The 14,814-nt window shown below is 41.3% G+C and overlaps 1 protein-coding gene across 12 annotated transcripts in view; it reads left to right on the top strand.

Moving 5' to 3' along the window:
- FAT1 (FAT atypical cadherin 1) overlaps positions 1-14,814 on the top strand; it is a 141,172-nt gene that overhangs the window by 112,436 nt on the left and 13,922 nt on the right. For all 12 annotated transcript variants that reach the window (XR_004031094.1, XR_004031096.1, XR_004031095.1 and 9 more), the window contains 10 exons: positions 1,455-1,608; positions 2,459-2,692; positions 4,057-4,446; positions 5,671-5,885; positions 6,373-6,510; positions 9,502-9,645; positions 11,088-11,285; positions 11,685-12,486; positions 12,633-12,764; positions 14,233-14,390. Coding sequence is in view for 9 of the 12 variants with exons in the window: in XM_030816422.1 (XP_030672282.1) it covers positions 1,455-1,608; positions 2,459-2,692; positions 4,057-4,446; positions 5,671-5,885; positions 6,373-6,510; positions 9,502-9,645; positions 11,088-11,285; positions 11,685-12,486; positions 12,633-12,764; positions 14,233-14,390 (2,565 nt within the window). In the remaining 3 variants the exon portion in view is untranslated. The remainder of the gene's footprint in view (positions 1-1,454; positions 1,609-2,458; positions 2,693-4,056; positions 4,447-5,670; positions 5,886-6,372; positions 6,511-9,501; positions 9,646-11,087; positions 11,286-11,684; positions 12,487-12,632; positions 12,765-14,232; positions 14,391-14,814) is intronic.

Genomic DNA, 14,814 nt, shown 5'->3' with positions numbered 1-14,814 from the left:
GGAGAAGGGGGCTGAGCTGGAAGGAAGAGGAGGACACCAGTGCAGTGCCACCCCGGGTTGGGGAGAAGAGGACTCTGGGGAGGCAGGGTGGCGAGTGGAGCTGGGATGTTTGGGATGCGAAACAGACCACTGGGGTCCCACGATGCTGTGCTGGTGGCGGTCTTGGTAGCAGGATGTGGATGGATGCCTGATGGCAGATCAGAGAGGGAAGTGATGAAGAAATAGACCTGCCCAGGGAAGAAGGCCGAGAGTGACAGGGAGGAGGAGTGTGCTGGGCCAGGAGAAGGCTGGGTAGAGAGGAATGTGATTGTGAAGAGGATGGAGGAGTTGGAACCCACCACAGGTTCTGTGAGTCCGAGATGCTTGTGGCTGTAGAAAGTGATAGGGCTGTTCTCAGGGCAGGACTTAAGATGGAAGAATGCTTAACTTCAGTCATGAGGGGAAGGGGAACTTCTGAGGGATGAGGAGTTAATTCCAGTTCTTATCTGAACTTTTTATTTTCAGGAGGGGTGTGACATTCTGTCTCTCTTACAGCAACTAAGTGTCTTTGGTTGTTTTTTAGCCCTTTGATATTATTTCGATACAATACTGTATCGTCTTCAGGAATAAGACTGGGACACTAGATCCTTTAAATTCATCCTATTATGAAATGCCCTTTTTCCTGAGTCCTTTTTCATGGAGTACTTTTCCATGAGTACTTCACTAGTAGTTGAGTTCAGATTAAGAAAATCAACAGAATCTTAATCTTTTTGTCTTAGGTTTTAATTTATGGCATGGATTTCTAAATAATTGGAACTGGAAACAAGTGTTCACCGTGTTTGAGCATGAGGGCAGATGTGAGGAGAGAGGGCACCAGGATCACACAGGGCAGTAGAAGGGGCTGAAGACAGGGCACCAGGATCACGCAGGGCAGTAGAAGGGCCTGAGCCTTCATCAGAGTCCCTTCTGTGGCCTACAAGAATGTTCGTTTTCTCCCATAACATGAAACTTGCTTCTCTCTCAACTGCAGTTATTTATGTTAGGAACATTTGCAAAAAATAAATTCCTGTATTTGGAAATAAGCAGATACGATATAACAGGTATTTATTCTCTGCAGTTTTTAGGTAAATATGGAGCACTACTCACATTTTCGATTACTACTTAGGTTTTCTCATAGGGATTTGAATGTGAAACCAGCTTAGTGACATATAATAGCATTTTGTAGGTTGAACGCCAGGCCAGGCTCTTTCAGGGATGTGGAGCTGGTGGCTGCTCCATGGCTGTTCCTTGTTTCACATGTGTTTTATGTTTTATGAGAAAAATCGTTTTCAAAGCTCTTGGGATTTTATCTTTAGTCATTTCCCATGTTTTCTGTGGTCAAAGATGAATGATTTCTTTTCCGTCATTTCCTTGATGTTTGTGCTGCCTGTTAATAACAGTTTTTATGTTAACGTTTTTGTTTAAACTCTTTGCAGACTTTATATTCAGACACTATTCCTGAAGACGTCCTTCCTGGAAAACTGATCATGCAGATCTCTGCTACAGACGCAGACATCCGCTCTAACGCTGAAATTACGTACACATTATTGGGTTCAGGTGCAGAAAAATTCAAACTAAATCCAGACACAGGTAATGATGGGGTTCGGGACAAAATAAATTGTATATTCCAACAGTATCATATATGTGGGTGATTTTAGATCACACACAAAATTTGAAATTACATTTTGCCCTTTTCAAATGTATTCTGATGCTCCGAAGCTGACATCTCTTAGAAATCTTACCAGCAATTTAGTGTGTAAAATTTCAGGTGAGATTTTTTTAAAAACAGCAAGAATATCACCTAACTGAATCAAGGATTTAAAATTTAGAAGGCGTTTATACCACTTGTTTAAAAAAAAACAACCCTCAGAAGTTAAAGTATAACTCAAGCTTTCTGCTTTTTATCCATTTTATTTAAATAGCGTATTTTTCTTGAATTGGTGACCATAAATTTATCACTTAGGATAATTTAGAATTTTCTTAAACAAAATGATTTATGGTATTTTATTTATTTTAAAATAGAGTTGTTTTCCTTTTGTATTTTGGTAAAATTGGAATCAACTAAGTTTCCTGTTAAGCCTTTTTATTTTCTTCCTAAAGAACTAATTGTGAACATGTGAATCTAATTTTTGAGTCAATTTAAACATTTTTTAAATTTTGGTAAATTAGGTAGCTGTTTCACCTGTGCAGTCTTATACACAAGGTGAGAGGCCCTGGGTTCAGACCTGCAGGACTTAAAGAGCTAGCCCCTGGCAGGGTTGGAGACCTGGAGCTCACCGCCTCTTGGAGCTGTTGGATCTGTCACTGATAATACTGGTCTCAAGAGGAAGGCTGTGAATACTCAGACTAAGTAATTGAAAGACAAAAGGGGAGGAAATAAGATGTACAACTGCAGGTCACGTCTTAAATTACAAGTGAGTCCATTTGTTTTTGGTTGTAGGTGAACTGAGAACGTCAACCCCCCTTGATCGTGAGGAGCAAGCTGTTTATCATCTTCTCGTCAGGGCCACAGATGGAGGAGGAAGATTCTGCCAAGCCAGTGTTGTGCTCACGCTAGAAGACGTGAACGATAGCGCCCCCGAATTCTCTGCCGATCCTTATGCCATCACTGTGTTTGAAAACACAGAGCCCGGAACGCTGCTGACAAGAGTGCAGGCCACGGATGCCGACGCAGGTATCTCCTGGGGATGCCCTTGCCCGATGCTGCTCACTGAGATCCTAGGAGCCTCTGTTTCAAAACACACCCCAGATTCAGCCTGTGCCATTCACTCCACCTCATGCATGTTCCATAGCCCTTCCTTGTTGTGGAAGGAAATCTTTAGAATAATTAATTAATTTTTAATGAATATTTAAAGTTCCAAAGTTGTGCCCAGTGAACCTACTGCTGTGAGGTATCTAAAATTCTGGTTACTGAATATTAACTGATCTTCATATCCCATTGAATTAATTAGTGATGTGTTATTTTGTAAATAAACCATTGGTGACAGAGAGAGCTTTTAGCATCATTGGAACATGACGGAAGCAAATGCTTTATTGTTATAGGTTTACAAATCTTTCAAAATTTTTTTAGAGAAAATTGGACTATAGAATGTATATTTGCAGCATTTGATAGCAGAGAATAACTTCTTCAGTCATACCACAGGTTGAGTATTGCTTATTTATTATAGTTGTAACTAGAAGTATTTTTGGATTTTGGGGTATTTTTCAGATTTTGGAATATTTGCATTATGTACTTACCAGTTGGGTATCCCAACTCCAAAAATCTGAAATCCTAAATGCTCCAGTGAGCATTTTTTTTAAAAGCATCGGTTCTGCACTCAAAAAGTTAATAGATTTTGGAGCATTTCAAATTTCAGATTTTCAGTTTAGGGATACTCATCCTGTGATTCTGAGAAATTTCAGAAGAATAGCAAAAATGTTGCTTTTCAGATCTTTGTCACCAAAGCTAAATGATAAACAGATTTGATTTGTAAAGGTTTGTGAGGTACTGTAGTATTGGCTCCTATATGAAATAGTCTAAGAAGCCAGATTCCCATGAAATTACATTTACATTTGTTTTAACAGAGTAAGTTGTTAATCAAAAAAGTTTACTTTTTAAAGATCATAGTCATACAAATTTGCAAATAATGTATATTAGCATTTACCTTCTAAAAAAAATTTTCTACCTGTTTGTTTTTTTAAAAAAAAAATGTGTTGGCCGGGTGTGGTGGCTCACGCCTGTGATCCCAGCACTTTGGGAGGCTGAGGCGGGTGGATCACGAGGTCAGGAGTTCAAGACCAGCCTGGCCAACATGGTGAAACCCTGTCTCTAATAAAAATACAAAAATTAGAGCGTGTCTGTAACCCCAGCCACTCGGGAGGCTGAGGCAGGAGAATTGCTTGAACCTGGGGGACAGAGGTTGCAGTGAGCCAAGATCATGCCACTGCACTCCAGCCTGGGCGACAGAGGGAGACTCCATCTCAAAAAAAAAAAAAAAAAAAAAAAAGTGTTTAACTTTTTTGTTTAAAATCTTTTGACATGTTTATATGTCTTCATAGGATTAAATCGGAAGATTTTATACTCACTGATTGACTCTGCTGATGGACAGTTCTCCATTAACGAATTATCTGGAATTATTCAGTTAGAAAAACCTTTGGACAGAGAACTACAGGCAGTATACACCCTCTCTTTGAAAGCTGTGGACCAGGGCTTGCCAAGGAGGCTGACTGCCACTGGCACTGTGGTCGTATCAGTTCTTGACATAAATGACAACCCCCCTGTGTTTGAGTACCGTGAATATGGTGCCACCGTGTCTGAGGACATTCTTGTTGGAACTGAAGTTCTTCAAGTGTATGCAGCAAGTCGGGATATTGAAGCAAATGCAGAAATCACCTACTCAATAATAAGTGGAAATGAACATGGGAAATTCAGCATAGATTCTAAAACAGGTAACCTACCATGTATCTGAGAGGAAACCCTTCATTCCACCAAAAAGTCTAGATTTGCTTAACCACGTTGCCTTATATTAAGTGACCCTGTGTTGTCAGTAGATGTTCTAAAAAAGGTAAATCAAGCTTTCTTTTAGTTGTTTACAGTGGGATTGAATGTTGTTTGAAAGATTTCAGATTATAGTTCTACTTAATACATTTTGGGCATGTTCATTATAAAATACAAGCAAATTAACTTAAAATAGAAAATCAAAGCATCGTGTTCTATTAATTTAGTTGAGATGTAAGGTATAGCAAGTTAGTAAAGATAAGAATAGGGGATAGTAGAGGTCCTTATGTAATCAGACTCATGGATGGTAACTTCCCAAGTGAAATAGTAATTCTAGTCTTTTTTAGTTTCTGTAGTGGGCTTCTGATAATATATTAAGTTGACTTCGTTATCGTGCTAGTTATCTGTAGCAGTTGGAGTACTTTGAATCACACTTAGGGAAAGACTGCCAACAAGCTCAAAAGGCATAGGAACTGCTGACTCCTGCCGCGTGAATGCTTCATCATCTTGCTAACCTGTGGCCGAAAATAGTCCTAAGTCTTAAAACAGTGTAAAAAGCTGCTCCGTTCAAATTTATATTTATATAAATTATGTAAATTTATATTTATAATATAAAATTATTTTTAGGGCTCCTTAGGACTAGAATGATATGAAAGATGTTAAAAGGAATTGTTAAAAAAGAGATTTTTAAAAATGAGAGGATATAAATAAAGGGTTATCTAGAAGTTAAAAGGATATAAATCTCCATTTTAAAAATATGAGAAGGAAAATATTTTAAAGAGATGAGGCAGAAAATGAAACTAAAGGACACAATGGAGAATTTTTATGTTTTTATTTTGTTGATTAAACTAGAGTGAAGTCGAGTGAGCTGTGGTATGGAAGGGATGATACAACCATCATGTTTTTATAATCAGCAGGGATGTAGGTAGTGTCGACTGAGAAAGCAATTTAAATATCATGAAGAATATCATGAAATTAAGAGAAATAAAGATCCAGGGATGGGCAGATTCCTGGTTTTTAATTGTTGAATTAAGAAAATAGGAAACATACATAAATGGTAAGTAAACTTTTGAAGTGAAAACTAAATGCACTCAAAAGCGTTCATCTATTTCAGTCATAGTGGCAAAATGTGGTGGCATCGCAGAATGCTGGAAGTAATTTTGATTTCTATTCAGGGGCCGTATTTATCATTGAGAATCTGGATTATGAAAGCTCTCATGAGTATTACCTAACAGTAGAAGCCACTGATGGAGGCACGCCTTCACTGAGTGACGTTGCCACTGTGAACATTAATGTAACAGACATCAACGATAATACCCCTGTGTTCAGCCAAGACACCTACACAGCAGTCATCAGTGAAGACGCCGTCCTTGAGCAATCTGTCATCACGGTGTGTATTTTTTCCCCATTACAGTGAAAACTGTGTATCTTCTGGATCTTTGCAAAAGTTTTTAGTAAAGTCAATCTAGTTTTTATAGCGGCCTTTGTAAATATTTTGGAGATTTGAAAGTGTCTTTTGTTAGGCCAACCAGTTGCTGACTTTGTTATGAATAATTGTGTTAAAACAGCTAAGTTAACCCCGTCTCTACTAAAAATACAAAAAAAAAAAATTAGCCGGGCGTGGTGGCGGGTGCCTGTAGTCCCAGCTGCTCGGGAGGCTGAGGCAGGAGAATGGCGGGAACCCGGGAGGCGGAGCTTGCGGTGAGCGAGATTGCGCCACTGCACTCCAGCCTGGGCAGCAGAGCGAGACTCCGTCTCAAAAGAAAAAAAAAAAAAACAAAAAAAGAAACAGCTAAGCTATTAATATCACAAATTTTGTGTAATAGGTTTAGGCCTCTTCTTAGCTGTCGCCTAAACAGGAGTGTGGTGTGTTCTAGGTTATGGCCGATGATGCTGATGGACCTTCCAACAGCCACATCCACTACTCAATTATAGATGGCAACCAGGGAAGCTCGTTCACAATTGACCCCATCAGGGGAGAAGTCAAAGTGACCAAACTTCTTGACCGGGAAACGGTAAGTGAAAAAGGTTGATTGACATTGTTTACAGATCACCACATCAATAACTAGAAATGCCTTGTGCTCCTGTCTGCTGGGCGTAGTGTGAGCAGGACTGACCACCTCAAGAACTGACGGCAAGATGTAAACACCGGAAAAGCAGTGACACTATGAAGATCTCAATGTGAGAAATGTGTTCCATGCTAGGATGAAGTTTGGATCATAAAGCTTTGTATTCAGGAACGAATTACTGTTGGTTCCAGTGTTCTGAGACACTTCATAAAGCTAGAAGCTGGCTTTTAAATAAAAAGCAGAGGTTTGGAAAATCATAGAGGTTGAGAGAAGGGAATTTCCAGTGAGGAATTGCATGGACACAGGCATGCAGATAGAAGCCAAGAAATATATTTAGGGGACTTTACCCAGTTATATTGGAGTAATCACACGAAGAAAATAGAGTGAGATAAAATAGGAAGGTATTTTACACACAGGTTATTGGCCACATAGAAAACCAGGACCAGAGGTTTGGACCTGATGCCACAGGCACCTAGGGTCTGAGCATTTGTGAGCTGAGGAAGGTGGGTCACTCCTCTCTATCTGCAGATTCTGCATTCGTGAAGTCAACCCACCATGGATCGAAAAGTATTAGAAAAGAAAAAATGCTGGGTGTGGTGGCCTCCTCCGATAGTCTCAGCTATGTAGGAGGCACAGGTGGGAGAATTCATTGAGCCCAGGAGTGGAAGACCAGCCTGGGCAACATAGTGAGACCCTGCCTCCAGAAAAAGAAAAACAATAAAAAATAACAATACAACAACAACAACAATACAACCCCCACCCCCAGTATAACAACCATCTACATTGCACTGATATTGTATTAGGTACTATAATCTAGAGATGACTTAAAGTGTTTGGGAGGATGTGTATAGGTTATGTGCAAATACTACACTATTTTATATCAGGGACTTGAAGACCTGTGGATTTTGGTGTCTGTGAAGACCAAATGAAGAAACTATTTGCAAAGGAAAAATTAGAATCCACAAAGCTTAGATATGGCTCCATGTAGAAAGCATTGGTGTCAGAGGCAGCCTGATTTTTTGGTCTTGCTTTGACTGGGTAGTACCATTAAAGAAAAGTTATGAGGTATAAACGTGTAAGGGATGGGAGAGGCTAATGAATGTGTTTTTCGATATGCTGGTTTTTAAAGGGAAATAGCATATTCAGGCAGAATTACTCAGCCAGTATTTGGAGATTTTAGTCAGATTTAGAGACTGGAAAGCCCTAACTGTAGATACGGTACTTTCCCTTGGAGATGTTGATAGAAGTGACATGAGGGATTGAGATAAATATGAACAAATCAGGAGAGGCAGCAAGGCTGAACATCCACCCACCCACTTATCCAATATCCATCCACCCATTTATCCAGTCATCCATCCATTCATCTATCCAGTTATCCATCCATCCATCTATTCATCCATCCAGTTATCCATCCACCCATGCATCTCCGCACTCATCTACCCACCCATTCACCTACCCATCCATCCATCCACCCACCGACCTATCCACCCACCGATCTATCTAGTTATCTCTTCACTCACCCATCTACACATCTATTCACTTACCCATCCATCTACCCCACCCATCCATCTGTCCAGTTATGTGTCCATCCACCCACCATCCATCTATCTAGTTATTCATCCATCCACCCACCCACCCATCCATCTAGTTATCCATCTACCCATCTATGTAGTCACCTATCTGCTCACCCACCCACCCATGTATCCACTTACCCATTCATTCACCCATCTATATAGTTGTTCATTCACCCATTTATCCACCCACCTATCTAGCCAGTTACCTATCCATCCAACACTCATCTATCCATCCATCTGTGCAGACTCATGTCCAGGAAGGGAAGCTGAGCAGGAACTACCTCAGAGAGGTAGGCCTGTGAAGGAGAACCAAAAGAAGCCTTCGATTTGGGAATGAGAAGGACACTGGTGATGACAAAGAATGAAATTTCAGAAGAATAATGGGTATATCTAAGATTAAAGGAATTTGGGGGGAGATAGTGATGAGATATCTCATTAAAGTCTCAATTCTTTAATTTCTCTTTTGATGTGTGAATGTTGAGAAGGGACTTTCTAAGGATTTGGGAAGCATGCTTAGGATCGCCCCCACTATGGAGCAGAATAAATTTAGTATCTTTGACAAAAGAACCCAGATCCTTTAATATATTTCTGTCCATTGTGAGATACCAAAGGAGCTAGCCTGTGGTATTTCCCAAAGTAATGTGCCAGCAGAATTCTTTTTCGTTGCACCGTCTTGCAGGACTAACGTTCTGTAGAACATACTCTGGGATCTAGCCAGCTTTCCAGCTTCTCCCACAACTCATTCTAGAAGACGGAGCTTTACAGGGAACTGCCCTGAAAAAGAAGCTATCTCACTTGACTTACTTTCTTTTGTAGGAGGTCATGACGAGCTAATCCTGAGGGATTTAGACAGCTGAGTATAATCCGAGTGTGAAATTGAGGGGGAGGGTGATCTGGAGTGTCCTGAGGCGTTGGAAATGAGTCAGCACTGAGGTGCGGGAGGCAGCTCATGTCTGTCTACGTCCACTGAGAGCAAACTTGGGGCCCTAAGGAAGGCTGCTGCCCTTTTACCGAAGCAACAGCATTTGAGATATGTTAACTTTGTCCTAATCATTTGTATTACTTTTATGTCTTAATTTCTGTTAATAGAACTGCAAGATAAAACACTTTTACAAAATAAGTACATTTTTGAGAGGCATCAGAGAATCTAATCATTATTGGTAATTCTTGCTGTTGGGAAATGTGTGTTACTTGCATGCACTCATTTGTAGGAGGTTAGGGCATCGCGCACAGGCAGGATGCAACAGATAGTGGCAGCTCACTGGGACCTGCCCTTCAGGACTCTCAGGAGGACACTCCTCATTGGAGCTCTGTCTGTCGGCCTTGTGAAAATGAACGTGCATTCTGTCTTTTGCCTGAGAAGATTTCAGGTTACACGCTCACGGTTCAAGCTTCTGATAATGGCAGTCCACCCAGAGTCAACACGACGACTGTGAACATCGATGTGTCTGATGTCAATGACAACGCGCCCGTCTTCTCCAGGGGAAACTACAGTGTCATTATCCAGGTGGGCTTCGAGTGCCAAGGGGGTCCTGGGGTTCTTTGAAATGAGCTTTTCCATTGGCCTCTGTTGCTTTGCTTTCTTATCCAAAGGTTTCTTTTTAGCAAAATGGGAAATGTAGAATTCAAGGAAGTCTCTATCAATATTAAAAGATGAGCATTTTAAAGATAAAGCCAAGCTTTTATCTCTTTTCTTTCCGTGCTTTGATTTTTGAGATGTTCTCACCGTTCTAGGATTCCTAAGAGTTTATTGCTTAATCAGACCTGCTGCTGCTGGTGCTTTTCCTCTGCCCTCTCCTCCCCCTCTTGACGTTCCTCTTCTCTCCTGCTCTTCTTCTAGCCCCCAATCCTTCCTTCCCGCCCCATCTTCTACTCCACTTTCTTCACCTCACTCTTCTTCCTCCCTACACCTCCTCCCTCCGCCTCTTCTCCATTCCTCCTCCTCCTCTTCCTCCTCCCCACTCCTCCCTCCCACTCCTCCCCATTCCTCCCCCTCCCTCCACCTCTTTTCCTCCTCCTCTTCCTCCTTGCCACTCCTCCTCTTCCTCCTCCTCCTCCTCCCCACTCTACCTCTTCCCTACTCCACCTCCTTCCCCCACCTCCTCCGTACTCCACTTCCCCCCATATCACTGTCTCCACTCTTTCTCCTCCCTCCACCTCGTCACCACTCCTCCTCATCACCCCTCCCCCTCACTACTCCTCCTCCTCCCCCTCCACTTTTCCTCCTCTTGTCAACCTCTTCTCTTTCTCCTCCCCACTCCTCCTCTTCCTTCCTCTCTTCCTCTTTTTTTTTTTTTTTTTTTTTTTTTCTGAGATGGAGTTTAATTCTTGTTGCCCAGGCTGGAGTGCAATGGCACGATCTCAGCTCACTGCAACCTCCACCTCCCGGCTTCAAACAATTCTCCTGCATCAGCCCCAAGTAGCTGAGATTACAGGCGCCCGCCACCACACCCGGTTAATTTTTGTATTTTTAGTAGAGACGGGGTTTCACCACGTTGGCCAGGCTGGTCTTGAACTCCTGACCTCAGGTGATCCACCCACCTCAGCCTCACAAAGTGCTGGGATTACAGGCGTGAGCCACCGCACCTGGCCTCATCTCTTCCTTTTTTCCTCCAGTCCTCCTCTTCTCCTGCACTCCTACTCCTCTCTGCTCTTCCTCCTGTCCCCCACTCCTCCTCCTTTCTGCTTCCTTCCTCCTCCTCCTCACACATCCTTTCTTATCACGTTTCTTTCCTCAGCCTCCTTTTTCTTCCCTTTTTGCTACACCCCTTCTCCGTTCCCTCCTCACCACCACACTCCCATCTCCACCTCTCTTCTCTTCCTTTCGGATAGAGCAGTAAGGCTTTGTTTTGTATGTATTTTATATTATAGAAAACTCATGCATCCATCCCATATAGATTTGGCTGTGTTCCAGGATTTTTGTTCAATTTTGTTTCTAATCTTGTGCAGGAAAATAAGCCGGTGGGCTTCAGCGTGCTGCAGCTGGTAGTAACAGATGAGGATTCTTCCCATAACGGTCCACCCTTCTTCTTTACTATTGTAACTGGAAATGATGAGAAGGCGTTTGAAGTTAACCAGCAAGGAGTCCTCCTGACTTCATCTGCCATCAAGAGGAAGGAGAAAGATCATTACTTACTGCAGGTGAAGGTATGAATGGCTTTCTTTATGATTTGGTTGTGGATTCATCGAGAAGAGCTGCTTGGCGTGGTTACCCTCTTCTATGTGAACAGCTTACGTTTCATACAAAAACAAACGTTCGTAGAATTGCTGTCTTTGTTTTTTGCCGTACCTTCCATTTTTATCCCGTTGTGTTTGAAGGAGCTCATTGCTTATTTTGTCATAGTCATTGACAGAGCTAGGTTTCAGGGTGAACTAGTGAAGTGCTATAAAGAAATTTGTCCTTTTCCTTGATACGTTTCTTGTGTGGAGAAATAGGTATCTACCAGTTAGTAATTTTTTGGGAACTTGAGTAATAGAAATGTTTTTATTGAAGAAGTTACGAACAGTGCCATAGACAAAGGTGATTTTATTTTTCTTTTCTTGTAGGTGGCAGATAATGGAAAGCCTCAGTTATCATCTTTGACATACGTTGACATTAGGGTCATTGAGGAGAGCATCTATCCCCCTGCGATTTTGCCCCTAGAGATTTTCATCACCGCTTCTGGAGAAGAGTACTCAGGTGGCGTCATTGGGAAGATCCATGCCACAGACCAGGACGTGTATGATACTCTCACCTACAGTCTCGACCCTCAGATGGACAACCTGTTCTCTGTTTCCAGCACAGGGGGCAAGCTGATAGCACACAAAAAGCTAGACATAGGGCAGTACCTTCTCAACGTCAGCGTAACAGATGGGAAGTTCACGACGGTGGCCGACATCACAGTGCATATCAGACAAGTCACACAGGAGATGTTGAACCACACCATCGCGGTCCGCTTTGCCAACCTCACTCCGGAAGAATTTGTTGGCGACTACTGGCGCAACTTCCAGCGAGCTTTACGGAACATCCTGGGTGTGAGGAGGAACGACATACAGATTGTTAGTTTGCAGTCCTCTGAACCTCACCCACATCTGGACGTCTTACTTTTTGTAGAGAAATCAGGTAGTGCTCAGATTTCAACAAAACAACTTCTGCACAAGATTAACTCTTCCGTGACTGACATTGAGGAAATCATTGGAGTTAGGATACTGAATGTATTCCAGAAACTCTGCGCAGGACTGGACTGCCCCTGGAGGTTCTGCGATGAAAAGGTGTCTGTGGATGAAAGTGTGATGTCAACACACAGCACAGCCAGACTGAGTTTTGTGACTCCCCGCCACCACAGGGCAGCGGTGTGTCTCTGCAAAGGTACTGCACATGAGTGTATGAAAGTCGGTGTCACAGATTGTTTCAGACGGCCTTGGAAGCCTTTGTTGGCTATACATGAAAGGTGATGTTCTTGAAATGCCTGTTAATTATCTTTTCCCTTTCTCCCCTCTTATCTTTGAATGAAGAGGGAAAATGCCCACCTGTCCACCATGGCTGTGAAGATAATCCATGCCCTGAGGGATCCGAATGTGTGTCTGATCCCCGGGAGGAGAAACACACCTGTGTCTGTCCCGGCGGCAGGTTTGGTCAGTGCCCAGGTGAGAGCTGAATGGTTGGGTATACTTTTATTTTTAAAAATCAGTTTTATTGTTTCTTACCATTTTCTTCTTTATTGGAGTCTAAAAATATTGCAAAGTATGTTTATTGTAAGAAGACAGATGTGGAGATGAATAAAGAAGGACAGTAGTAAGTTTTGCTTCCTCTTATTACAGCACACCCCTTGATTCATAGTTGGTGTTCCTTCTCCTGTGTCTTCAATGATTATATAAACATGTAGCTAACAACGCAGCGCCGTATGTAGCGGTTTAATTTTCCTAGAAACTCAAGAGTGATCGTATCTCACACAGTTCTCTCCCTCCTGCCTTTTCCCTCCACTTAGCAGTATGGTAAAGAGCGCCTTTCGTATCGTTCGAAGCCATCACCTATAAACCTGATTCTTTTTGATAGCTGGATAATATTTTCTAGCATGGCTGTACTTACTCAACATTGTTCTTATGTGTAAAGTTTCAAGTTCTGTATCTTTCAGATAAAGAAATCTTTATACATGTATCTTTACATACTGATGCGTTCATTTCTATACAGTGTGTAGATTATAAAACTAGAATTTGCTATCTCAAAGATCAATGACATTTTAAATTTTTTTGTGTCACTATATTAGTTTTCCAAAAAGTCGTATTAATTTTTATTTCTTCCAGTTATGTATGAAGATTTCACTCTCCATTCTCTTGATATAACTGAACATTTTCAATTATAAAACGAATTCCCCACCATCTGTTTGATGGGTGTGAAATGATATCTAATTATCATAATTTGCATTTCTCTGGCTACTTTAAAAGTTTTTGTCTCATTTGTTCTTTTCCTATCAGTATTGCCTCTGCTGTGGCCTACCTGTTCATGTTGTTTGATGTTCTGGGTTATTTGTTTCTTAGTACCGATGTGTAGAGTTATTTGTGTATTAGGAGTATTAACATTTACAATGTTGCAATTACCTCTTGACTTTATATCATTTATATTTATATTATCTTTTGATTTGTTAGGTATGCCTCTTGTCATTTTGAAATTCAATTGTTATTTAGTCAGTTCTACATAATGTTATGTAACAGTTGCCATCTCTGGAGTTTGATGACATTTGCATCTTCTTTGGGGAATGGGGATTGTTTTATTTTGCTTGAGAAGGTTTCTTAAATCACCTTGAGGCTATGTATAACTATTTTCTGAAATTTTCTCCTAATAATTTTATACTGAACATTTTTATATTTAATCTTTCATTACTTTAGAATTCATTTCTCTGTGATGTGGTCGTCAAATTTATTCTTTCCAAACAGAGAGCCAGTCATGCTGGGCTTTTCATTAAGCAAATAGACGTTTTCCCACAGAATTGGATATTAAAATGGTATCATCTTAAATAAAACCCTAAATCAGTCTCGAGGGGTGCAGGGGAGTCATACTTTAAAAAATATGCTTAAACTTGGTTCTGGTTTATTTTTTCCTCTTTGTGATTCACAGGGAGTTCGTCTATGACACTGACTGGAAACAGCTATGTGAAATATCGTCTGACGGAAAATGAAAACAAATTAGAGATGAAACTGACCATGAGGCTCAGAACGTATTCCATGCATGCAGTCGTCATGTATGCTCGAGGAACTGACTATAGCATCTTGGAGGTATGTTTCTCTGCAGTGTTGCATCTCAGTGGTGACTTTCAAACCATAAATTTCATTTTATATTCAGATTGTTAATTTGCACAGATAGTAAAGTAAGTGAAATGGTTGAATTCCACATTTAAGTAGTTCATTGATGCCTATCCAAGTTTTAGACTTTGTGGAATGAAGAGCTCTTTTTGCTCTGCCGTGACATAGAAATTTAGGTCCACGTGACAGTTAACATTCAAACTCTAGGTGATACTACACTTTAATAATGTTGGCTGGGTGTGGTGGCTTACGCCTGTAGTCCCAGCACTTTGGGAGGCTGAGGCAGGTGGATCACTTGAGGTCAGGAGTTCGAGACCAGCCTGGCCAACATGGCAAAACCTGCTCTCTACTAAAAATACAAAAAATTAGCCAGACTTGGTGGCAGACGCCTGTAATT

Source organism: Nomascus leucogenys, chromosome 7b (assembly GCF_006542625.1).
Source record: "Nomascus leucogenys isolate Asia chromosome 7b, Asia_NLE_v1, whole genome shotgun sequence".
Lineage (NCBI taxonomy): Eukaryota > Metazoa > Chordata > Mammalia > Primates > Hylobatidae > Nomascus > Nomascus leucogenys.
The sequence above is the reverse complement of the archived record's forward strand: the minus strand, read 5'-3'. Positions and strand labels throughout refer to the sequence as shown.